Here is a 26,145-nt window from a genome sequence, read left to right as displayed (position 1 = left end):
TTCTTTAGCATGTGTTGCAGCAGATGAGGCAAATAATTACATTATGTTAGCTGCTCTCCAATCTCATTCCTCTTTACTGATGTGCAACCAGATGGAGTTGCACATGATGGCACCAGCTCGTAGTGTGGTCTTTACCACACACTGAACGTGTGGGTGTATCTCAAAAGTCCTGTGATACAGCTATCAGGCCAGACCTTGCAGTGCTTATTCAGGCAGTGTTCTCATTAACTGCAGTGGGCATCTACCCAAATCCTGGGATTTGGCTGCTTTTTAAAAGATTTTCTCTAGGGCTTGTGTTCTGTTTTGTTTTGGGAACTGATACAGGTAGATTTGCTAGGCTTCGTGGCATGACTGTGGTTAATAGGTATAAAAGCATTTGTAGGCTGCAGTTATTCCTTGATCAGTTAAAGCCCACCCCACATACAGCTCCGTCCTTGCTTTCACTCATGTGAAAGTGAGGGCTTTCTAAAGCGGGGTGAATTGCATGGCCCATGTACTACAGGAAATCAAGTTAGTGTGCTTATGGTTTCTTCTGGCCCTAAAAAATGACTGTATCATGAAACTGGTATGTGAACTGCTTTGTATTGGATCTTGAGGGAGTGCCTCAGTGACTGGAGGGAGGATTAGGCTTTTGTTGGAAGGTAATGCACTCTTAATCGAAAGTGTGGGTGATGTATAAAAAAAGTGTATTTGAGGATACCAGCCACAGGCTGACAAACCATTTGGCGTTCCTGCCCGAGGATGAGCTCCCGATAGTTCAGGCTACGGAGTGTCCGTGCAGGAGTCGGAGTCGTGCCCAGAGGGAAGGCAGCGTGCCCTGGGCTGGCAGCTGTGCCCTGCTTCACGCTGGTCTCTGCCCTGCGTTGGGACGCGTCTCAGCCTCTCATGAAATGGGTCACGTCTGGGGAGATGTCCCTGGTAGCAAATTTTATAACAATGAGTTTATTCACTTGTACGTTTGAGACCGGGAAACTGCGGCATGATGCTCTGTAATGGTTGATTGGTTAAGTTTGTGAAAGGTTTGCAATTAGAGATACAACGTTAGAACTACTTGTATTAGACCGCATCATCTCACCGTGACTTTTTTTATATTTTCTTTAATTTCACCCTTGGGCAAGCATGGTCATGTACTTCCATCCCTGCTTCCTCTTCTACAAATGTTCTCATTCAGTCTGCTTCTGGTCTTCCCCCCCGCCCCCTCTGGCATTAGAACTTTATTTTTAAAATACATAAAGCTGTAGGGTTTCTCATCAGTAGAATCAAACAGAAGATCAAAAATATAATTAAATAACTTTCATTTCTTTGCCAAAAACAAATTATTTTTTCTTGTCTATTTTGGGTGACTTTATCACACCCTCAAGGGAATCATTTTCATCATGTCTGTCAGTGTGATCTTGCCTTAGAAATGGAATGATCCTTTAAAAGTATTATGAAATTCAAATAAATGTTTGAAAAGAGAAACATGTAAAATAATTATATACCATAATAGCCAGGGAATCCAGAGTAAACACTGTTGGTTTTTTTAAAAATAATAAATCTTATTTAAAAAAATAAAGTAACATAGGGAACCCTAATTGTTCCCCGACCCATATCAATACGGGAGTAATCCGGTTCATTAGATCTTGGTGTCTGCTGAAGATTTCAGCTGTTTAGAAAGTGCAATATTTTTGTAGTATTATAAATGTTACAAAATGTTGTAAAATAATACCGGAAACTAGTTAGTATAAGAGTAATATATTTTAGTCCTGTAATTTACTTACTAGGTATGAGACATATCAAGGCGTAAGTTACCTGTGTTGCACATACTTGTAACGACTCAGTGTATTTTGCCTGTAATAGACTAAGTAAAATTGGGAATATTTTTTTATTTTTTTCAATTTTTTTTAGTTCTCCACTCCCCCCGCCCCTCCCCCTCCCCCCCAATAAAGAGCAAACCAAAACCTCACTTTAATTGGTTAATTAAAGTGTTACAGATGGCAAAGTGGAATGGAGCTCTGGTTTACAATGTAGGGCTGTCTGGATGGGCTCCTTCCTCTTTAGTGGTTACAGACGTTATCATGCTCTCCTGGTTTCCTTTCTCCATCTCTGTGGGATTTGTTTAAGTTTTGTTTTCCGTTTTTAAAATTCTTGAGGTGGCTTTATGTTGGTGCTAATCTGTTTGTATTTCTTTTACATTTGTGTTGCGTTATGATTTTTCTGAGGTGCTGCACCTAGAAGCTGAAAGGATTTTACTTACAAAGAGGGAACTTGGCATACTACGAATTCTGATATAGTGGGTCTTTTTCCCAGCCTGTGATCTGGGTTTTCTTTGCTTTGCCATGAGCAACAAAGAGTGAAAAAAGAAATGTTCTCTGAAGGATATCTGCTTCTCAGGCTAGATGACTAGGCAGGAGCAACTTCTACCGTGCTCTCTATGTCTTGATGGTTTGGAGTACAAGGTGTGCCTCGGGGCTGGGTTTCTAGCTTTGCTGTCCAAGTTCCCAGAGTGAGTGAGTGAGCGTGCTCATCTGCTTTTTTTTCTCAAACAGCAATGTGCATAGATTTCCCCTCAAAGGACTGTAGGAGTGCCATCACCTGAAAGTCGAGAACATTTACTTCAGTGTTTCCTGTTTTCCACCCAAGGGACACTGTTTGTGTACTGCACTCATTGCTGAGCACTCTCATGTTGATTTTTTCCTTCTAATTATGAGATGGGGTGTACACAAATGTCATGAAGAAAGCAAGTGTAACTGTTCGAGCCTTGTGCATTGACAAGATTGCAAATTGACTTGTCTGGATTGGAGGTCCTGTGCTAGCTGTTCACTATATCAAAAATGAATGTTGCCCACAATTCTGCTATGTTGAGGTCTGTTTGGGTTTTTGGTTTTGTTTGGTTTGGGGTTTTTTGTTGTTGTTGTTGTTGTTGTTTTTGTTTGGTTGGGTTTTTTTGTTTGAAGTGAGTGGTTAGAGGGATACTTGGCATAGAAAGGACCAGATTCTACACACTGCTGTAGTATGGAGCTCTTGCCAAACTCCTGGGGACATCCATGGGATGAAGTCTGCCCTGTGCTTGTTAAGTTGCCTTTGCCTTAAGGGGCAGAGAGGATTCCAGATTTTTTTGAGCATGGTGGAAATGTGTAGGATCAGGGGTTATTTTTTGCGTGTGTGAGACCTTATCTGAAGAAAGGCAATCTCTGCATAGCATTGCCATGAGGGTGGAAGTCCCAGGACCACTTCTGTTTGAAGTAGAGAGGATGAGAGATCATGTTTTTTCAGCATGGGATTGTAAAGTCCAGGTTGCATCCTATTGCTTGGTAGTTATATATTAATAAAGTGTAGGTCCAAAGGGCTTGTGTTACCTTGTCTTGACGCTCTTAATCTAGTGAAACTTTTCTTCGTTTCTGTTGCATTTCTTCTATGTGCTGTACTACAGAAACACTGGTCTTGCTGGTCAGTTGGCTTGTTGTTTTTCGTTTTCCATTTTGAGAAGCCTGATACTGTTACTGAGAACAGTGCTGGTAGGTTATTTATGTATTCTGCCTAATTATTTCATGGCTATATGCATTTCTTCAGCCTACAGTAAAATGAGATTAACTATTTCAAGCCTTGGTAAAAGGTACTGTACATTTGGGTATTAAAATCAGCTGCTTGTTTTTACTCTGTCTCCTTATCAAGGGCTGGATTGAAGCATTCGTGTAACCATGAGTGAATCATAGGTTTGAAGTGTTCCCACTTGTAAGTTTGCAGACTAATATCAGGTAGGGGAGCTTACCAAGTATTTCGGTACTGAGCACAGTGAAAGATGTTTGTGGAGAAAAAATTGCTAGTGACCTAAATTTAGTTTGAATTTAGCTCACACTGAAGAATGGTATGCAACTTCTTTGTAGTATGTTGTGTTTATAGCGTGGAAAGTACCCATGCTTAAAACAGGCTTTAAATCACACGCTTTCTCTGTGCGTTATTTTAGTGGGGGAACAAAAAGGCTTTTATTATGGAGTGCTTTTGTATTGTCCTTTATAACCATCGTAGCTCTGACAGAGAAAGCTGAATTCTTTTTCTGACTCGCATTCTATAGTATTAACAGGCTTCTCGGCACCTTCCGACTGCAGTTGCTGGAGCCTGTCAGAAAGCAGCTGCTTGTGCAGATCCAAGGTAGAGCTAGAGCGCTGGATTTCAGTCGGTGGTTCGTGGGGCTACTTTCTACTAGTGAGATGTTTCAGAAGGTTGTCTAGGAAATGCAAATCTGTGCCACGTATCGCTCTATAAATGTGAACTTTAAAGGGATCTGCTTCCACTGAAATAGTTTGAGATCTGTCATTTGGAAAATGTTGAAAACCAGGCATTTAAAGCAGTCACAGCGTTTCAAGAGAATATGTAGTCGCTATTGTGGAAAAGTTCATATGAGGTCACCTGAACTGTTGCTAGGTTAGAGACACTGTAGTGGGAATGTTTTTTTCCCCTTTTCCTTTCTCTGATGTCTCTGAAGGAAACAGACCTGCACTGTCCTTTCTGCACAAAAGGAAAGGAGGATTGTAGTGTCTAAAAGGCCCTGACTGTCTTAATGCCAAAAAGAATATGCCTTGTTATGTATTTTATGGAGGTAAGGTGAACATCCCTGGTCAATGTATAGCCGATGCTTTTGATGGTATGATGCCTGATTTCCTGACACCCCCCAACCCGCCCTAACCCCAGGCACTGTTGTACAAGGTCTGTAACTGCAGAATTGGCTGTAAAGAGCCACTTAAAAAGTGGCCACATAAAAATCACACTCCCATTCAGAGCTATAAATTGGAATTAAGGTGTCTGACCTTGTTTGTCTGTTACTTCAGAAAACGAGATGCAGCTTTATGTTATTGCTAGGGAACAAACACACGTGTAGCATACTCCCAATTTACTTCTAGCTCCTTCGTCAGCTTCAAAACTCAGGCATTCTTCGCTTCTCCCTTGAAGTTTCAAGTCTCTTCAGTTTCAGTTGGTTACAGTTTCATGTTTATTTTATTACCATTGCTTTATTTCCTCTATCTCTGTTCACTGTGAGATCTGGAATTTACAAGTCCAGGTAAATCATAATTAACTCCCCCCCCCGCCCCGTTTCTGCCAGTCTCGGGACACTTCCCTGCTTCTTTTCTTCCCACCCCCTTTGGTACTTCGTCAGGAGCGCTGTATTGGAATTGTCCCCCACATTATAAGACAAGCTTTAAAAACAATAAAGAAAAGCTTATTTTAAGAAAAAAATTGATGTGAATCTCTGTAGCTACTTCTATTGATGCAGTTGATGTTATGGAGGGAAGAATTTCATCATTGTAAATTGATCTGAAGTCCTTAAATGTTGCACTGTGTGATTGTAAGGCTATGTTGGCATGATCTGGATTTATGCAAAACTCCCATGTCTCTCACCACCTGCTTACAAATAACAACTGCAGCCAAATGTAAAGGGATCTGAGCAGAAGACGAATCCCAATTTCTTTTTTTTTCTTTTATAGACATGTATAAATTAAGAGTTTGGTTCACAGACATACAGAAAGTCGAGGTAGTTTAACAAACAATAAAGCCTTGAACTTTTTACCATCACCTCCATGGGGAGGAGCAGAGGAGCTGCAAGTTAGTGGCTGATGACTGCATGAGTCATTGGGTGTATATATGATAAGAAGTGAACGTTCAGGGAAAATTTCCCATGGAAGAGAAATTGCTGTATGCTAGTAAATATGGCAGTAGCTCTCCCTACATATTTGTAGAGAATGCTGTTTGTTATGCACACAGGAAATGAAAGGAATTGCCTGCATTACCGCTAATTTTACAGTGTCCTGCTGAGGTCTTACTGAAACGTGCATTTTCAGGGCAGTGTGGTGATTTTTTGCAAGTTGAGACATGTCACAGAAATTGTTGGTCAAATGCAAATACTGATTAAAAAGTATAGAGGGTTGGAATTGTTTCTGAACTCTTCTTTTTTTGCTGATGTGATGTAGCTCTTGCATTTTTCTCTGCCAGGAGCTTGCATTGGTAATCCAAACTGTATGTTTAGTCTTTGTATCTGTGAGAATACAGGTTGTGTCTAATTAAATAGGAGTTTGGTTTGGTATTAAACCTGTTCACCTGTTCTGTTTTTAGTTTTGTTATTTTTCCCCTGAACACAGTTTTGCCCTTGGCTGATTCAACCTGTAAGCTTTGCAGGCTTTTAAGGGTTAGAGTGCTTTTTCTGTACTCTTCTTTTCTGGACTTCTGTTTATGTTGTTCGCAGGGTGAAAATGATGTGCAGAACCGTAATCTCTTCCTGCACCCTAAAAAGAGGCAGATTAAAAAATGCAGGCAGTAAGCCTGGGTAATAATTTCTCAGTAAATATTTTACTGCTTTTTCCATCTGTTACACTAAAATCTGACTTAAACTAGACATAAATCTAGTCAGAAGAGGTCACTGGAATATTAATCATCAGAATTAATCCTTTTAGACATGTGCTTGGTATGAGGCCAGCTATTCAGACATTTAACAGCGAACATATGTTGCTTATCTGTCTGGCAGCTCGCCAGTGAAGTAAACTTTGAGTTTGTGGTGGTTTTGTATCTGTAAAGTACACTGCATGTTTGGTGGAAGTTGATGCAGTTTTTCTGTATGTCACACGTGGCACGTAGCCTGCTGCTGAAGAATGAGTTCTCTTCAGGGTGTTCTCAAAGAGCTGTAGTCTCTTAGTGTTGCATGGAAAGAAGTGATATCATTCATGGTTGACCTTTTCATGGTGCTTCCCTATGAAGTACGATGAGCCAAATTTAATACTACTTACTCAGAGCAGAGGAAGAGACAGTATTTCAAGCAGAGTAGTACTGTGGAACCCAAATACAGCTGAATGAAACCTCACCCTGCCTCCACTCCTGCCGTTCTGACTTGGAGGAAACATTCATTTATGTAAATACAACTCTTTCTTGAGTCAGGTCTGGACTGGACCCAGCATTTCTGTTCCTTTCCTCGTAGGAGCATGCTTCATGCTCAACAGAATAATGATTATTTCATATCCTAATTATGGAACTGATTCATCCCCCGGGGCATGGAAAGCAAACAGTAGGAGTGAGTGCATCATTAAAAAAGTAGCGTATTTTTAGAGAGGAGGTAAAAATAAAATGCGACTCTATTGAAAAATTTCACGATAAAGAAAACCAGCTTGCATTAGAGGAACTTTTTAAAGCAATCTGAGATTATGGCTGGGAGAACAGATTTTGTTAGTAACATGTTTATACTTTGGTCGCGAGAAGTTATTAATTTTCTACTTGCCTTTATTTTTCAAGGAGAAGAATGAAAGCTCGCGCTCCTCCTCCACCAAGTCAACCTTCTCCAGCAAGTAGATTTCACAGTGAGTGCAAGTCACCTGCAGAGACAGCTGTAATTTCTGATCAGAACCTTGTGAGCATGAAGGAGAACATGATAAACAGATCGGTGGACTTCACAGTCATTTTACCCAGCGGGGTGGAGCAGAAGAGCACAGTACAAGGAAGGTAAGGCTTTGATTAGCGCCCTCTGTTCCCAGGGGCATACTTGCTGATATTAATGTCTCCCTTTCTGAGTTGATGGGGTTTCTCTGCCGTGCTTCTCTCTGCGTTTTAGGCAGCTGTTGTACCAGAGAGTCCCAAGACCCATGTATAAAGGCCCCTCTCTGCTGGGGCAAGAAGGTATTTAACAGCTATTGTGTCACTGTTTTCCTCATGGATCACCCTCAGCACGTGTATGGATCCGCCTCTTCCATGTAGTGCTACTGGGCTAGTCTTAGGTTGTATCCCACCTCATAACACAGAGGGGGTTTGGTGCAGTGGAAGTAGGTGCTGCTGGCAAACAGCAGTCCTGACAGTATGCCTGTCTGGAGTCATGCCTAGAAGCAAGTTCAGAAGATGAATGATTCATCACATTCAGAGATCCTGCCTTCACAAACACATTGCGATTGTGTAGACAGCAAAGCATCTGCTGGTATTTAAGAAGCCTTTTCTCTATATAAAAGTGTATTGGTTTTTTGCACGGGAAGAGGGAGAGGTTCTCCTTGTCTCTGGGTACAATCAAGGGCAAATTGTATTGGAAAGGCAGTTTTGAGATAATTTGCTTCACCGTGGCAGCTCTTTCTTCTCCTCATCCTCTCTGCGAGAACTGTTTTTAAAGAGGGAGACTTAACAACTTTTAAGAAAGAATTTGGAAGAGTTTTAATAATATATTCAATACTGTGATGAAACTGTAGCAAACAATGGTGTGGCCAGCAGTGGTCAGGAAACTGTAGAAAGTGATAATACCAGATAAGGTGGATATGTAGAGATGCCTGTTGATAAATCAGGCTGTGTGTTTATTTTACATTTGGGTTTGCAACAGTTAGTCTGCATTCCCGTAAAACTGCTCTTTTTGGTCTGATATATTAGTCTATTTTGGCTGTTTGTCTATTAGTGTATTTTGATGGCTGAGGAGGATGTGTACAGCAGCGTGTAGTGGCTGATACTTCATTCTTCCCCCTTAGTTTTCTTGTAGAAATTAGTGTTCACTTAGCCACTCTCAGGAGACCAGTGCAACTTGTGTGGGTCAGCCCCAAAGCCAGAGTGATGTTAAAGGTTTTAAAGGAAAGCAGTGTTTACCAGAGCTCTCAAATTACACATTTAGTGATCAAGTTTTTATGGGGAGATTTGGACTTAATGACAGAAAGAAGAGAACAGACCGGGAAAGTAGATCAGGACATGAAACTCGCTGGCCATTAGATCCCAAAGAAAGGTGGTATCATTGGCAAATGCAAGCTATCTGGGAGCTAACAAGAGGCCAGTCTCCATGCAGCATTTTATATAGCAAGATACATAATTGCCATATGGTTAGAAAAGATTTTCTTCTCCCTCAAAAAAAAAACCCCCCGTGAAAACACACACTCCAAGAGCACAAGAGTGGTGTTTTAATGTGACCTTTTGAAGAACATACAAGCTACAGGAGCGGAGAACAAATGGAAAATCCTTATACAATAAACATTCTGTCTCTCATATAGGTGTTTATTATCACTACCATTGCTGTCACATACACTGAGACTGAGTATTTTGATCTTTAGAGTCTTTAGTTTGTTGACTAAAACCTGAAAGAAATGTCAAAAATTAAACCTTAGATCTTTCTGTGGGGTTATTTATATCGTCTACGTTAAGCACTCTAAACAACGAAAACGTTCTCTTCATTGTTCTGTGAAGGTGCCCACTTCTCTCCATTGTCTGCATGACAGGTCTAGGCCCCTGATTTAGGCAGCAATTAAATTCCTGCCTGTGCTAATCTGCTCATCTGAGTACCACCAATGCCTAACCTAAGTAGGAGGTGTTCTCCCTCAGCGCTGTCTTGAGCACTTGGAGTGGAGAGTTGGTGACAAATGTCAGGCACTGATAGCCAGCTGTGGGAAGTGGAAGATTATGGAAACTGAGGAGGGGAGTAAATCATCCTAACAAGTTATGAAATAAGAAGAGGATACCCTATAATGAGCTCTGTATTATAGTGGCATCGGTCTGTGAACAGACCTCGTGTCCTGCTGTTCTTTCTAACCACTGGAAGATGAAATTTCCTGCACATTAACACTGGTTACGTTTTTAGGGATGTAGAATACAAAAAAAAAAATGTCGAGCATCTGAAATTTTTACGGGGTGAACTGTCTTAAGTCTCCAGGTTTGGATGAAAGCCCAGGCTTTTTCATCTTTTTGCATTGTTTTGGCATTGCAAACTGGACAGCTATGAAGTACAATGATATTCGGAGGTAAACATTTAATGATAAAGATACTGGATTTAAAAAAAAAAAAAAAAAAGTTTCATTTAGCTTGAAGCAAGTATGGGAGCCAGAGCAGGTAATACTGTATTTTTCCTGTTCACTCTTTTTACCTATGCTGATATCATGGAAGGACATTTCAGACAAATTCTGCTGTTGTTTATACTGCTATAAATCTTCAGTATTTTCATTGTCATCATTATAACTGCATTCTGCAAAATCTGCTTTTGGGTAACCTGGGGAAATAGCTTTTCTGTTGCAGAAAAATTTGCAAAACCTTGCCCTGGGCATCATCATAATGAAAAATGATTCTGTAATTTCAGGAAAGCAGTTCACAGAGCACTGAAGTACACTAGAGGACGTTTGAAAATATAACTACTGTAGCTAATTAGTATCACTTAAGGTTACTATAGATGAACCAAGCTAAAAGTCAAAATCATCTCTTTGAATTTGTTCATTGTATGTAAGCAAAGCAGCACATTGTTAGTTTTACTTTGTTCTCGATAATAGAAAGTTCCTATAAATATCAGCAAGAGGGCTGAAAATTCTCATTGAATTTTGTTGAAGGATAGTTCAAGAAAAAAAGCAAGTGTGCTCTTTAAAGATATTTTATTGGAATCTGGAATTTTTAAGTAGATTTATTTATAAAAGTTAACTCAAGCTGACAGTCTCTTTTTAAGAGTTTATTGCCATCTTGTAACACACAGTTTATTCTAGATTTTGGAAATACGTAGTGCAGATTTTAGGACAAAGTTGAGTCCTCTAAGGAGTGTGTGCAGCAATAGAATAGTATTAAAAAACAGTTTTCTTTTTTGAAATGATTGGTCCCTGTGAACTCTGCTGTAAAACATGTAGAAGAATTCATGAAAAACTGTTAGCCTTTTCTCCCCTGAAAAGGATTATAAAATACCACCACCAGTAATCTGTATTTGTACTGTTGTATGAGCACTAACTGATGTGCTGAAAGAATAGGCAGGGTGTTGGTCACTTATACATTTTATGCATATAGATCTGTAGCAGATCCACACAAACTGTTAGCAGGTCTGACAGAGGCGATTGCTAGACATTTAGTAAGAAAATAAGTGGAAGGGCTCACAAGAGTTACCAGAAACTTTTTCTGTTCGTGATTCTCACAGGTAACACTTCCAATGGGTAACCTATAAATAAAGGGATGATGCATCTCTCTCCATTCACACTGAGTGCCACTGAGAAGGACTTCCTCATTAACGCAGATACAGACATTTATAGTAGTAGTTGAAATACATTGCAGAAAAATGGGCATGTTTGAAGCTGAATGATGTTTGGTTTGGAGTTGTCAGCACATGGATGACCGATAAGCAGAAGAGTAGACTGGACAGTTGTTGCTCCTGCTGTTATCTTACATGTTATACAAATTCTCTCACACATGTGGTGCACACAGAGCAGGATACTAGAACAAATAATAAACTAGCTGAAGCTGTACTCCCATTCTGTAAGTACTGGAGGACAGAGCTCAGTGCAGAGTTTGTGTTATATGGAGCATAAGGCTAATGTCATCACAGAAAGAATATTCTCGCATAATTCTCAGTGAAAGACTCTTAAGTGGTATTAATTGTGGGCTTATAGCTCAACATACAGAACAGTGTCTCAAGAAAGACTGAAGGTGTGAAATCAGCCCAGGTTGGTAAAATGTGAAAGAGATCTTGTTAGAAGAAGACGAACAGGGCATATACAGCAAAAGTGTTAAAAACGAGCTTAACTAAATACTAAATAGGGGTCAGGTCAAAACTACAGTAGTTCAATGTAGGCTTTAAAAAAAAAATAAAAATCTTACTGGACTAATTTAGAGAGTAATTTAAGTTGGCAGGGGCCACCGGAACTTACCTGCGCTAACTCCCTGCTCAGTGCAGACCTTCCAAGAGCGGGTTGCTCAGGGCTGCCTCCAGGCACGTTTGAATACCTCCAGGGAGGAGGTTTCCGAACCTCTCTGTACCCCTGTTCCGGGGCTTGACCACCCTTGTCGTGAAAAAAATGTTGCCTTGTACCTACGTGGAGTTTCCCATGTTGGCACTTGTCTCTTGCCCTCTTGCTGTTCACGGCCGAGATGTGTCCGGCTCTGTAAGCCTACCGGTTGGTTCTTACAGACAGCAGCGAGATTTCTCTTCGCTCTTCTCAAGGCTCAGCAAACCCTTCTTGTGTGTCATCTTGGTGTTCCTTCTCTGGACTTGCTCAGTTATGGAAAATAAGAGCCAAATATACATGAGCAAAATCAGAAAAGAAACAGAAAGCATTTATGAGTATCTGTTTATCACGCTTCCTGTACCGCTTTTGATGCAGCTTGCTATTGTATACATTTCTGGTTGTGTAGGAAAACCTCCAATCCTTTCATGAAGTGCCTGCTGTGCTTTAGAGCATGAGAAAAAAATAATGACTAATGCTATTTCCTGTTTTTAAATGCAGATAGTGAAAGTATCAGAGACGTGAGGTCACCCCCTTTACGCTACTGTTTTTCTTTTCCAGTCATTTGTCACTTTAGATTCCTAATGTGTCTTTGGCATTGACCTAAATAAAGAAGATTCTTTCTTTCAGTTTGAGATTTTTTTATAGGTATTTGTAGCATGAAAATAGAATGTAATAGGAAAGTCAATGTCATTTGATAAAGTACAACTTTGTCCAACACATTTATTTCCTAGACGTACAAGACTGTATTTTAAATAAGGAGATTAAGCCGAGCCACACCCAAAACAGCCCAGATGTTTTCTGCCTCTTAAACTATAGACGTCTTTGCTGCATTTTACTGGTGAACAACAGGACACAAGTGGTCTGACACCCTAAAACTTGATCAGGACTTCGGCCTGATAAATATTGCTGACAAAGTAGTTATTCTTTACTGTCCAGTATTGGTGTTAAATGTCAAACAGCCTAGTAATAGGTTATCAGGACAGAGCCAAAGTACTTTCTTTTGCCAAGAATAGTTGTCTGAACCATCTTGTCTGAATCTTAAACTGGGTGCATCCTCCAGTTTTATTTCTGTGCTCTAGTGTTTGCTTATCAGTCATTAATGTTTGGTGTCTGTCAGAAAGTGTTTGGTCTCCCCACCCAAAATTTCAGCAACATCTTATTAAAATAAGAAAGTAATGTGTTTCTTAGCTGAGTAGTTGGAGAGGCAGGAGACATTTAACTTCTTCATTTCAGCTTTAGATTTAATCCTTTATGATCCGACCTGCCTGAATTTCAAAGTAGAATATGCTCTCCACCAGGTCTCAAAAGCAGGTTAAAATCAAGTGCAGATACGTGTGGAACAAGACGGAAGCAAAGGAAGGACTGACTCTTCCATCTCTTGGAAGATGCAAAGAGTCAGTCCTTTGCTTCCATCTCGTTCCAGCCGTATTCGGCCCAAGGTTACAAAGAAAAGTTGGTCTAGGTTAGTAGACGGCTCAGTACCATTCTTTGCTGTGTTTAGTGGCTCTCTTCTGTTTGTGGCATATACATGGAGTTACTTGAAATAAAACTCCCATTTAAAATCAAGCTGCGGGTTTGGGGGGGGGTTAAGTGTTTTTGATGAAATAGTTTACGTGAGGCAAGATAACTGTCCAAATTTGAATGAATTATCACAATATTATGCACTACAGAAATATATTAGCGTTCCACATTAAATAGAAATGTCTAGCACATAGAACACCATGTATTGCGGTTCTGCCAGGTTATTTGCTTTTCTGTGAAACAATAGTAATAAGGCTGAGGGGAAAAGAACACATGCAAATTTTAGTTTAAAAGAAATATGTCTGTAAACAGACAAGCTGAGATCTTTATCAGCGGACTAACACTTTTTTAAATGCTCACTGCTGCACAGCTTAATGAATATTCATGTAAACGTTGGTGTAGGTGGGGTTCTCCTATAGTTTGGACTTAAGTAGGTGTAAATGTTTTGGTTGGTGTGTGGCGTGTTGCATATGATTTAAACAAGGTTGTGAAATACAGGCATTTGCAACTTGGGGACAGTGCCAGAATAAGTCATTGTGAAATGACCTGATACAGTTTCGATTTAGATACTACGTATTTCTGTTTAGATGCTGCCTATGTTAGCAGTTACCATAGAGCGCTGTTTTTTTGAAGCCTCCTATACATATTAATGACATCTGTTTTCCCTGTTTGATCTTCAGTCATCATCTTCTCACTGTGTTCTTCTCTTTTCAATGTGATCACCTATTTCAAATTTTCCACGCTTGCCACTTTTTCAGCTCACACTGCGCAACTCAGTTAAACTTGAAATAGGTTACTGTAAAGAAGGTCCTTTCTCATCGCTTGCGTGGGAAGAGCTGTCACCTACATGTATTTTAGTCTTTTGCCTCTTAATAAGGGATTGTTCTCATGTTCCATTCTCGTCATCTTCGCCAGTAGCTCTCCAGGGTTCTTCCCCAACTTCTTGAGCAGTTGTTGGCCAACAACATATACGTAGAAAGAAGATGGGCAGCCCACCACAGAGTAGTTTCCCAGATGCTGACAGCTCACAGTTGAAGGGCAATTCTTGAGCTGCGGTTGTAATGGTGGTAGCTGATAACCTGTGAAGGATTTTATTTTCTTTGAATTTGCTTGCATTTGGAATCCGTATACAGTTTCACCAGTTTACACATTAGAAGGCATGCCAATTCCTTTGGCAAATATGCTGTCTATGCATTTATTTTTACTTCCTGGTAGAAGAGAAATATCCCATGTATATGACAGGCTTCAGGTACAACTGGTAATTTTTTTCAACTCACGTTGTTTTGTTGATGACAGATACTGGTTTATGGAACCAAAGCTTTTCAGAAATGTAACCAGTTTTAATAAACCTCTTTTCTCTGATCCTGGATGGAATTTTAGGGAGGAAGGTTGAAAAGAAAGAACCCTTCAGTACATTGGTAGAAGAGAATTTCTGGGTGTTGAGGAACATAGTTCATATCCACTGCGTCAGGCAGTATCAAGCTCCAGTGAATGTTGAGTTATTGACGCAAAATGGAGTACCTCCGTACAGAGGCATGGAATAAGAGAGGGGCAGTGACTGACTCTCTTAATCTTGTGGTTCAAGAATCACATCTGCAATAAGAGTTCTTGAGAATGCAAATACTTGAAATCAGATGTTTTTATTCAGGGTTAATATTCTCACCAAAATAAATATGGAAGGGATCTCTTGTAGTTGGAAATATTGCTGGTGTCAAGTGGATTTGGGGTGGGGAGACAACTCAAAGTTGTAAGCTGAAAAAGAAATAATCCTGTCTACCTTTTGTTCCAGATTTAAATGCTCCATTTAAAGTTGCATTATGTGACGGTTCAAATCTAGGTAGAGTTCACTGTACCATGAATGCATCATTTATTTAGATCTTGTCTTCATGTTAAAGAACAGGATTTGAGTTGGAGAATTTAATGTATGGATTTAACAGATAAGATGGACTTTGTCCGCTCTCAGCTTGTGTTTGTTAGTGCTCTTATTGGCACTGTTGTCTGCCTCATAGTGAATAGTTAATTGCCAGCTCATAAAAGCACACTGAAGTGCAAATATATTTAACTCCTAACATTTTATCTGATCTGTTTAGCATTTCAAAGCATTAGCACTGTTCCCTCTGAAAGATGGTTAACTAGTGACACATCCACGGTTTGTATTGTCTTTTTTTCTCCTGTATTAAAACTGAGGTAAATTTTTTAGCAACTGTTTTTTTTCTCATGCTAACAGTGAATGTGTTCTTCCCTGCAGTAAAGCTGTGATGGATCTATTGGTTGATTTATGCAGCCAGTATCGCTTAAATCCGTCCCAACATAGTCTTGAACTGAAGTCTTCGGGAACTCAACAACCTCTGAGTTACAAGCCAAACACTTTGATAGGAGCACTGGACGTACAGACGGTACTTCTGAAAGAGAAGGTTCCTGAAGAGAAGACAAAGCGACCTCTGCCAAGGGTCCCTGAGGTCAGTACTCTGTAGGGCTAAATGGTGTCATGAAACATCATTTTCGTTCCCGTGATTTCAAGCAGTTCTTGCAGTCTTTGTGTCTTCAAACCAGATGGGAAAGGCTTGAGATTGACTATAACCTGCTTTGCTAGCTTCACTGATTTGCATGCAGGCTGGCAGGTGCTAGTCTGGACTCCAGCATTTAGACAAAATGTTATGTTGCATGTTGTTGAATAGATGGAAACCTGTTCTTACAAAGACCCTTGATTGAAGACTGGGATGGCTGGCATTTGTAATAGTGGCTGAAATGAGGGTTGTGGGATTGCGTGGAGGTAGATAGGGTTTTGGTGGTATTTTGTTTGCCATCTTTACTGAAGATATGGGAGAAGACCGATCATTAATAAATGTATTTCACAGTATTGTGAAGAATCAGAAGTAGCCATTTGCCAAATATGTTTGCTGAAATTTTTATTATTCTGAATTTGTATAGCTAATTACACTGTCACGCCTTTCAGAGTGGTACTTGTAAACAATCACAAATTATGTCTGCCTCGATTCCTTTTCCTTATTCGCCTGTTCTTGTGAATGTCTCCTTAGTTGACAGGGGAGTTCTGAGTTTGGAGAGGGGGGGTTTAATAATATTTATTGCAGTGTGGTAAATCTGCCTGGGAGGAGTCAAGACAGTATGGAAGTCCCCAATGCCTTTCTCGTTGTAAGAGAGCCTAGCCATCAGCAGGAGAGCTGAGAGTTTGTGTTTGTTTCTGCAGAAATCTGTGAGGCTGGTAGTGAACTACCTGAAGACGCAGAAGGCTGTGGTTCGAGTTAGTCCAGAGGTGCCTCTCCACAGCATCATCCCAGCTATTTGTGAGAAGTGTGAAGTCAGTCAAGAGCACATCGTTCTTCTGCGAGACGGCATCACTGGGGAGGAGCTGGAGCTTACCAAGTCCTTGGAGGAGCTGGGAATAAAGGAGCTGTATGCCTGGGACAGAAAAAGAGGTGAGCTGAGACTGAAAGTGGTCGCTACAGAGTTCAATGATGCACCAACAATATTACGGGCAACTTCAAAGCAGTTGTGCTCTTGTTCCTTTGGGGCCTGGCTGAAACAGCAGAGTGACATCGCAGTCCGGAGAGCAGCGTGGGTTAGTTCAGGGAGCTGTGCCCAGAGCAGCAGCCAGGACAGCAGCATGCTGGTTTTTTTAATTTCTCGGGCTCTGCGCCAGGCTGGGCTGGCCCCTGGCAGGCTGCAGGTTGGCTCAGGGCAGAGCAAAAGGAGGAGCTTCGCTACCTCCTGAAGCTGCTGTGGGTATAGGTGAGTGTAACACGGGGGGGCCTCGTCCAGGCAGAGCCTCGCACCTGCCTGTGGAGTGGGCTGGGGAGAAGGGCAGGCGAGACATGCCGTAATGATGGCAGCTGCGAAAGCTGAGAGGCGAAGGCGACAGACCAGGGCTTACGAGAAACAGACCGGATAGGCGCAGAGACGGTTCCTCCAAAGAGTGACGTTATTCACAGTTTAGTGAAGAGGAGCTAAGAGGTATTTGTATTGAAAATTTTGCTCTCTTGTTTATTCACCCTCACTTTCCATTCTCGTAGACAATATTGTAGCGGCAGCTTCTTGGGCTTGAGTTTTATCGGCCTGATTATGTATTCAAATTGCATAATTACGCGATGTGCTTTAAAATATGCCTGCTTTAAAAATACACATTGACAAGCGCTACTTCCTTTGAGGTCAGAAAGTGATATTCATTAAAATTGTCTCCTGCAGTTTCTCTCAATCGGTATCACTTCCAGCACATTAAATGTCCTTATTTATTGTTTAGATAACGTCATCTTGTAGGTGCTGAGCAGCAGGCTTATTTTTTATTTATATAGTTATTTATTTATGTTGACGTTCTGTCTCTTCTTTCAAACTCCTTTGGTAAGTGACAGTTCTACCTCTGTGTGAGTCAAATTTCAATGAGTTTAGACTTTTAAGTAAACTAAATGTCTCCTTTTCCTTTGAATTGGTAGGATGCTCAAAGAAGTGGCTGACAGCATGTCATAACTCAATTGCATGTTTGTTTGGGTTTTTTTAAGACATGTTTACCGTAATTAAGCCAACAATTTTGTAGCAACATATTGAACATGCAGAGTATTCAACAGGATACATTCAGCATACTTCAGGGACAACTTATAGAGTAATTATCCTAAGTTTTCCTTAAACTTTTTTCCTTTAAAATGAAAGTGATGGAGTATATACTGGTGTAATATTGGTCCTCAAATCCAGCTGTAGCCTGTACAGTCAAAACCAAGACTTTACTTCAGAGCTGGGTTTATAGCAGCAAATTACATAACACTTCATAGTGTGCTGCTCTCTGCATTAGAATTTTTTTTATATTTTATTCTTTTTTTAACCTTTCAGTATACCTTTCATTATGATACCGCCCCCCCCCATCCTGAATGTATTTCAGCCTTTTCTGCCTTCCTCTTACTCCGCACATTGGTGTCTGATGAGAAAACAGGTAAATACACATAAAATTTAGTTTCCTTTGTTACAGCAAATTCCTTCTTCCTGTGTTCTCATTTGTAATCTCCAAGTGGAATAATCCCATTGGTTCAGTAGCAATTGGTCTATGAATTGTGCATTGAGTAGCTGTCCAGTCTGTTCAGTTATCAGAACAGATAGGTTTTTAAAACACATTCCCACTAACAAGTAAGGCATCGGAGGTGCTGAAAGCATAGGCTGTGCTTCTAAGAGCAAGTTCTAGAAAAACTTTGTGCTTATTCTCTCCTTCCCTGGAACAGAAGTACTGAGTGCTGAAGGATTGTTAAAAGACAAGCTCTGCTGCCACCTGCTTACTTAATTCGATTTAGCAGTTGAAGCAGCTTCACAAGTGAATCAGGAATTAATACAAACACAGGTAAACTGCTTCTAGTAGCAGCTCTGCATGTCTGTTGTTAGTCAACATTTTCTTCTGTAATGCTTAGGAAAACAAGTACTAGGAGTAATTAATGAATATGGTGGTTTACAAGGCAATATTAGAACTTTAATATGTCTTCTCTTGTCCTTTCATTGCCTGCCTTTTCCAGTTCCTCCATCAAAAACTCAGTCTGAACCTTCTCTGAACTATAGAGGTACTGTACAATGCTGCTGAGGGAAAACTGTCTTTCCCTTCACACTATGTTTAATGTGGCTTTGATAGATTTTAAGAATGTCGCATAAAATGCTGTAGAGAAACAAGCTTTTTTTGATCTGTGTTGTCTTTTGTGAAGTGTTGTTTACATGTCTGTGCTTTTGGTCAGAACACACACTGTGCATGCTGCTTTTTCAGTAATTGTCATTAAAATGCCAGCAGTTAACAAATCCTGTCATTTAACTGTTCTGTGATATGATATGTTTCTATACAGATTCCAAGCCTTTTCAGGTTACCTGCAGCATGATTAGTTGAATTTCAGAAATACTAACATTTCAGAGGTCTCCTGGCTTCAAAATTTAGTTAGTAGCAAAGACAGAATATTTTGAGATCTGTGAGATCTTCCACTGATTTCAATTTCCATGAAACGAAGCATTTTAATATCAAACCTATGTATACACATTGGATAACTGAATAAATGCTGACTTCTGAATTGCTGCGGTAGGTGGGGTTTGATTAGATTACATTGGTGCTTCTGCTTCTAGTTAAACAGAAAATGTGTGTATTTAGTATATCCTTTTCCCCCACTGAGTCTGTTATAATACATTGCTTAAACTGATTTTCCCCAAGAAAGGTATGGTTGATTTCTAATTAGCTTTACTTCTTTGCATTACTAGTAAACACAACATAACAAAAATAAAACTGTGGATAACTCTTTAAATTTTCAGGAAGGAAAGAAGTCCACCTCCAATAGGTGACAGCCATCGAGCAAATCTTAGCTCATGGCCTGTTGCCTCTTGGCTTCACTAATGCCCTAATCCTCTGTCATTACTTGCTGTGGCTTCCTCTTATGCAGAACATAATACTAGAGAGAATATCTACTGTATTTATTTAAGAAAAATTGATACAGATTTATAAAGATTCCTTGTTGTTTGAGATGATACACCGTGTTTAAAATCCCAGTTTATTGGTATTATACAACACTTAATGGCAACGTTGACAATCAGCTGTTACTGACATAGCTTATGCTAGCCTTTCATCATTATCGTTCATAGTTGAAGACTGTGTGAGTAAGGGAATCGTGATCCACATCTAGTTGCAGCCCAGCCCCGAGCAGAAAAACGGCAGTTTTTGGAGAATAAGCATAGGCCGCACTTAGTATTTGAGGAAGGTATTAATTTATGACTGTATTTTTTTGCAGTAGAGTTGCAGTGTTTCTTAAGGATAGTTTCTCCCTGTTTTCCTCTGGGTTCCCCATCTTTACTCTTCTACTGTGTTCTGAACTACTGCATGTGCTTAACACCTTCTAACACCTGACATTGTTGACATGCTAAAGCGATTTGTGTGAAAATCATGTGCTTTGTGTGAAATGCAAATCAGTTTACTGGAGTTCTGGGATGAGGGGTTTTTTTGTGAAGTCAACGTTTAGTTTGTGTCAACAAGCAAGTCATTTTGCATTTGCTTCTTAATTGTTATTAAACAAGTAAAGCAAATATTACAAGAGAAAGCAATTTTTCTCTGTACATTAAACTTCCTGTGCGCTAGTGGGATGCTCTGATGTGCTTGGAGCCAGGGAGAAGCCTTTATAGCATTATGCAGTGTCCATTAAAAAAAGTGGAAGAGCTTTACAGTCTGTATATTGAATGTCAAACCAGTGGTTGTTCCCTGTAATGCATGACCTTATTTTGCTCATCCAGTTTGTCTGGTGTGGGGGAAATTGAAGGGAGACTAAACTGGCCGAGGATTCTTACAGTTCTTTAGCTGGTTCAAGGAGGACATGCATGTTTGAGCTCTTAGAGCCTGAGGTACATATAAACTTGCCTCGTCTCCCACCTGAAGTAAAAGCACCAAGTTGAGAAAAGATGAGCACAGCCAGCTGGTTTAAGTTTTAAGGAGAGCCCTTTTTGCAAGGGAAGGGTCTCTTTCCTCTTTGTGGAGCTTTATCCCAGTCCACTTTGAGAGTCTTTCTGTTAGGTTCATTGTGTTAAGTCAGGCCTGTGAATTGCTGAAGATACTCACCATCTTTTTTTTAAAAGTCTGTTGGGGTTTTTTTTACTATTACAGTACTCTATGAGTTTTAAGTGAGACATCTAACAAGCATTTCTGAAGACAAAGCGACTTGCTCATTTTTTTGCCTTTTAATAAGGATTACTAAATTGTGATAGAAAACTTAACTGTAGTTTATTAAATTACTCCATTTGTCTCTATTAGATTTTGGAACAAACTCAGAACAAATAAAAGTTTGATGAAAAAGTAAGTGCAGGATCTGACAGTTACTTAGATAATTCAGTTCATAACATCTCCAGTTCATAAAAATACAGCATTAATCCAGGATGTTTTAAAATACTGATCTTCTGAATCTTTATTTCAGAAATGTAAAAAATATTCCATTATGATTGTTTCAGAACCAAGTCGAAAGGCTTCAGTAAGCAATGATGCAATAGAAAAAGAAAAGGCAAGACTTCTGGGATTGTTTAAAGCTGATAGAAGAAGCAGCAAGGTAAGTGTTCAGCAGCGTACTACCTTACTAAAGAGAATTGTTTTCTTCCCAGATGTATTATGTCTGTGGATGGTGTCATTTGTTTGGGGCTTTTTGTTTGTTCTTTCCTTCTTTTCTCTATTCCCTCTTCCCTTTTTCCTTGCTTCTGTTAGCAGGTGCATAAAGTATGTTTAATCAGTGCAGCCTGATGGAGATACCAGCTGCTTATTGACAGTCAGGCACATTGACCATTTACTTACTGTCCTGTCCCGTCCCCCCCAAATGCTGTGGGGTCCGTGGGTGTTAACAAAGGGCAGTCGTTTCAAGCAACTTATGTCCACTAACTGGTAGTGCTCACATTACAGAATGCGTTTATGAAAGAACTGATGTTATGTAGTACAATTAAGATATCAAGTAGAAGTGTCTTATTAACTCTTCTGTGCATGGGTGATAATCTGTTTTAAAGCATTTATATCTTTAGGAAGGTCTCTGCAATCATGCTATTGCCATCTCCAAGTCTGTAAAACCAGTGAATCAGGTGTAAAAGAAATAAACTTGCAGTACTAAACTGAAGGATCAGTATCTTCTGGGGTGCATGTTAGGCATTTTTAACTTTGGTTTTAATCTTGAGTTGGAAAATTTAAAAAAGGAATTTCCCATAAAATAATTTTCTTCTGTTGACCTGCCTTTATGAAAAATTTTTCGTTCATCACGGAAATTAAATACAAAAACCCCTTTTTAACTCAAGAACATAAAACACTGGGCTTTTAACTTCATACTTTTTGCATCCTTGACTACAGATATTGGTGTCAACTGATTTTGATTGTAAAGTATTTAATACTCCAGGATGTCAGAGTAAAAAGGGATTTTTCTTTCATTTAGTTTAAAAAGTTCTCCAAGGTTTTTGCAGTGAAATCATAAAATGTGTGGCTGATTAACTGGTACTAAGAAACATATGCTTGTTAGTGGACCAGTGTTTCACTTATCCTTCCAGTCTTCTCAGTTATGTTTTTATAACTGTGAAAGCTTTCAAAAATCTGTATTAGTTTTCTGCCCTTTCGATTATGATTGAATTTGGAGTGCTTTTGCTGTGGAATAGCTTCCTTTAGGGACACTGGGAACTACTGTGTTGAAAAATCTGATCTGTCATGGATGCTGAGCTATTCTTAACACCTTACAAAGGACACATGGAAACTGTATTTTATGAGATAGGAAGTCAGTCACTTTCAGAGTGTTTATCCTCTGTAAGAAAATATTTCCCATTTAGAAGGGAACAAAAGCATAACTGGGGCAATAATGCTGTATCTGCCTGGAAGAATCGAGTAAACAAGGGAGCTCAGCTTGAGCCTCTAGAGCACGCTGCGGGGCTGTAGTTCCTCTGGAAGAACCAAGTATATTACAGCATGCAGTTTCTGCATTATAGTTTGTCCTCTGATTCAATTTTTCTGAACTTCAGTATGAAGTGTGTGCTCTTGGAGTTCTAACTCCTGAAGCAGCTCGGATTTAACTTGTAAAATATATACGCTTGCAACCTTAGAAAAAGTTGCTACGAAGCATCCCAATTCTGTGGTTACTGCAGTGGGTTTCTCACAGCTGAGTTTGGGATGAGTGTCCCGAGATTGCAAACTCCTCTCTTTTTTTCCTATTCTCTTCCTTGTGCTTGGTAATCACAAAGGAGGTGTTACTTGGAGGGGTTTTAAAATACAAATTTTAATAGATGTTAAGGATATTGAGGATCAGTTAACAAGTTATAAGTAGTATTCGACCTGGGAAAAAGTAGGAACTGTACAAACAAGTATGAGAAACTACTTCTAAATCTGAGGTAAAGGTGTAAGTCTTTCTTGCTGCTAGTTCTGACAAGTTAATCGACTTTTCTTGGTCATTTCTTTATTGGACTCCTGCTTGCAAAGGACAAACACTCTGTCGGAAAAGAAACTAAAGCAGTTACTTTGTTTAGTCTAGCAAGGAAGTCATTGTTGCCTTTTCAATACAAACCTCTATGAGTTTGAACCCAAATAGATGGAAGAATTACTGAAACCCGAAGAGTAGCGCAGCACACAGGAGCAAGCAGGTGTTAACTAGCCATAATACATTTGGCTTGGTATTGTCGAAGATCTGTAGCCAAAAACCCGCAGTGAAACTGCTAAACAGACTTAGTTAGCAGAATGAGGGCAAATTAATTAAGTTCTTTTAAGAAAGGATTTGGTAGGTTTATAAAGGGATTATATGATGGGATGCCCTGTGATTTTAGGGCACTGGAATCGAAGGCCCAGATTTCCTAAACTCTGCTCTTTCCAGTTATTCTTACATTTTTACTCCTCTGCAAGACTTAAGTTGGTTCTGCTTATTTGTTTTATTTTCTGTTTATTTGCATTATGATTTGCAGTGATGCTGTGTGTGTATGTATATATGTGGTCACACATAGTCTGTATTTTAGAACTATTTGATAGTAAGAATTGTCCAAAGTCTTGCACAGTAGTAGCGCTGCAGAGCTGCAGGCCTTTACAAGGGGAGGGCAATTTCTTTTACAAGGGAAGAAGAGCGTTAGCCTGTGTTGCAAACTGTCCTGGATCAGGTGTCACTGCACACTACAGGCCTATGCTCAGATTTCTGTGCCCACGCACATGCTTTCCTTCTCAGCTAGCTCACTGAAAGCAATAATCGTGGTATGACAATACACTAGATCTAACTTTTTGAAAAAAACTTTCTGCTATATTAAAAACATCGTGACATAGCATGAAAGCAGAGTCCTCCTGTTCCTCATGGTTGATACAAATGTGTTGAAAATATTTCTTTGGTTAACTTTGTACTGCCAGGCTTAATGCCAGATCAGGTATCATCTTGTTCTCTCCATTCTAATTTTATGCTGGATCAGTTACCCTCTGTTCTCCTGCAGCTGGCATAAAAAACCTAAAGGTGGCATGATCTCCGTGTCTTTTTTATGTGAAATGTAGTCATGTGCCTGAGGCTAAATCCAGATCAAATTGGCACTGCTAAGCAATCCGGTAGAGCAGAGGCCCCGTGCAGACAATCATGGGATCTGGAATTAAGTAGGGTACGTGCTAGCGCATAGAAACAGTCCCATCATTGACAGGGGCAGGGAAGAAGTTCTCTGCTTGTTCCACTGTGTGTGGGGGTATAGCAGAGACTCGCAGTCTGGTCCCTGGTGCTATAGGAGTTGCTTACTACCTGTTCTCCTCCCTGCCCAAGAATTGTTCTGTTTCTTTATATTCTTGGGTTTAAATTTTTCTGCTCATAGATTTCTTAGGGCCTTGCCTACATCAGAGAAATTCTGCAGACTACTTCAGTTTCTCATCAATCAGGTCCAGCACTACTGAGACAGTTTGTCTTGGTTCTGTAATGAGGTTTGATGCTTTGCTCTGGCATGTTTTTGCTGTTTTGTTTCCTTTGCTGCTGCTGTGTAGGATACTTGTTTGTGTTGCAGACAGAAGAACGTTTGAGGATGAACAGAGATTGTGGTGAGGAGGATGTTTTTAGTTCTGCATCTACAAGTGAAGGAAGCTTGGATGTAAGTACTAACACGGCTTGTAGATGCTATTGCCTTCCTATTAGATCCCACAGTTTGAATAACCAGAAACCACTGCTATTCCTGATGCTTAGCCAAGTAGAAATAGCTTACTTCTTAGCAGGCTTAGTTACTTGAGTGCACAGTTCGTGTATCTTGAAGAAGTTAAAATGCAATCCACTGTCTTCAAGTAAAACTTGCTAACTTCACTATAAATAAAGTTTCTTTCGAAGTTAAATTCTAAGCAGTTGTGAGCAAAAAGTCTTTTAACCAAGGACATAGGTGTTGTGACTGTAAGGCAGTGACAGTACTGCGTGATGCAAGAGTATGTTTGCCTTATCAGTGACATTTAGAGGGGGCTTTTTTCTTATAAAACCACACCTCTCATTTTTATCCCTTTACACATCTTCTGCAGCATGGCGGCATTCCATTTGTTTCATAAGTAGCTCGGGGGTAGAGATTACTTTTGCTTTAAACACTGGAAGTAGCTGAAAGGTTTTTTGTTAAGTACTTCAGTAGGTTTTGGGGTACTAAAATCCTGTGAACCATATTTAGAAAGGTTTTTAAGTGCCTGACAGACTACTAAATTATGAGGATTTAGGTATCTAATTAGGAAGTGTGAATCCTAAATATTTTTGTAAGGCTGTTCTGGTGAATTAGTAATCAAATAAATGGTGTGTCTTTTTGTTGCTTTTCATTACTTGGCTTTTTGTTACCATATTTTCAAAACCTGGAGAAGAGGCTGTTGATGACATGATAGAAGCCTGAAATGTAAGGTTCAGGTCTGAATCCCCCTTTCACAAACAGGTATTTGGAAAAGGAGTGCTGATCTGCAAAATGTACAGCTGACTAGCCACAGAGAAAGGTGACGGAAAATAGTGGGGAAAATGGAGGTGTGAGAGAACAAATCCCAGATAAAAAGGATAATATAAAAGAAGTCAAAAAGGAGAAATAGATGGAGAAATGATTGGCTGCGAGGTTAAAAAACACCTACCTCTGCAAATGTGAAGACTTCATAATGAAAGAGTGCTGAAACAGGAAAGCTGCTTGTAACACTAAAAATTTGGGTGACACTATAAAGATGAATGTTTTAGTGAGAGAGCTCTGTTAATATATAGTGCTACTAGAGGGTGATGTGGGTATTTGAAGTATACTAGGTAAAAGTATAGAAAAAACATCACAAGCTCTGCCAAAATAAAATCAATTTGTGGTTAGTATTTACTGCTGTTATAAATTAATCTCAATATCTTGATACCCAAGTACTAGAAGAGGAGGAGGAGGAAGAGGAAGGATTCCAAATGAGGATATGAAGGTGGTTCAGATACTCTGAACTGTCTTTTACACTAGTGTGTGGTGCTTTCCTTAGAAGAGAGACATGTCTTAATTTATTTTTGTAGGAAACTTA

The 26,145-nt window shown here is 39.7% G+C and overlaps 1 protein-coding gene across 9 annotated transcripts in view; it reads left to right on the top strand.

Moving 5' to 3' along the window:
* Window positions 1–26,145, top strand: part of COBL (cordon-bleu WH2 repeat protein) — a 210,634-nt gene that overhangs the window by 85,550 nt on the left and 98,939 nt on the right. For 6 of the 9 annotated variants that reach the window (XM_069778682.1, XM_069778684.1, XM_069778683.1 and 3 more), the window contains 6 exons: window positions 7,255–7,461; window positions 15,433–15,643; window positions 16,393–16,621; window positions 18,692–18,736; window positions 21,141–21,235; window positions 24,660–24,743. In XM_069778682.1, the coding sequence (XP_069634783.1) occupies window positions 7,262–7,461; window positions 15,433–15,643; window positions 16,393–16,621; window positions 18,692–18,736; window positions 21,141–21,235; window positions 24,660–24,743 (864 nt within the window). In that variant the 5' untranslated portion in view covers window positions 7,255–7,261. The remainder of the gene's footprint in view (window positions 1–7,254; window positions 7,462–15,432; window positions 15,644–16,392; window positions 16,622–18,691; window positions 18,737–21,140; window positions 21,236–24,659; window positions 24,744–26,145) is intronic. The other 3 variants (XM_069778681.1, XM_069778685.1, XM_069778686.1) reach the window with 3 other exon arrangements.

Source organism: Haliaeetus albicilla, chromosome 3 (genome assembly GCF_947461875.1).
Source record: "Haliaeetus albicilla chromosome 3, bHalAlb1.1, whole genome shotgun sequence".
Classification (NCBI taxonomy): domain Eukaryota; kingdom Metazoa; phylum Chordata; class Aves; order Accipitriformes; family Accipitridae; genus Haliaeetus; species Haliaeetus albicilla.
The sequence above is the reverse complement of the archived record's forward strand: the minus strand, read 5'-3'. Positions and strand labels throughout refer to the sequence as shown.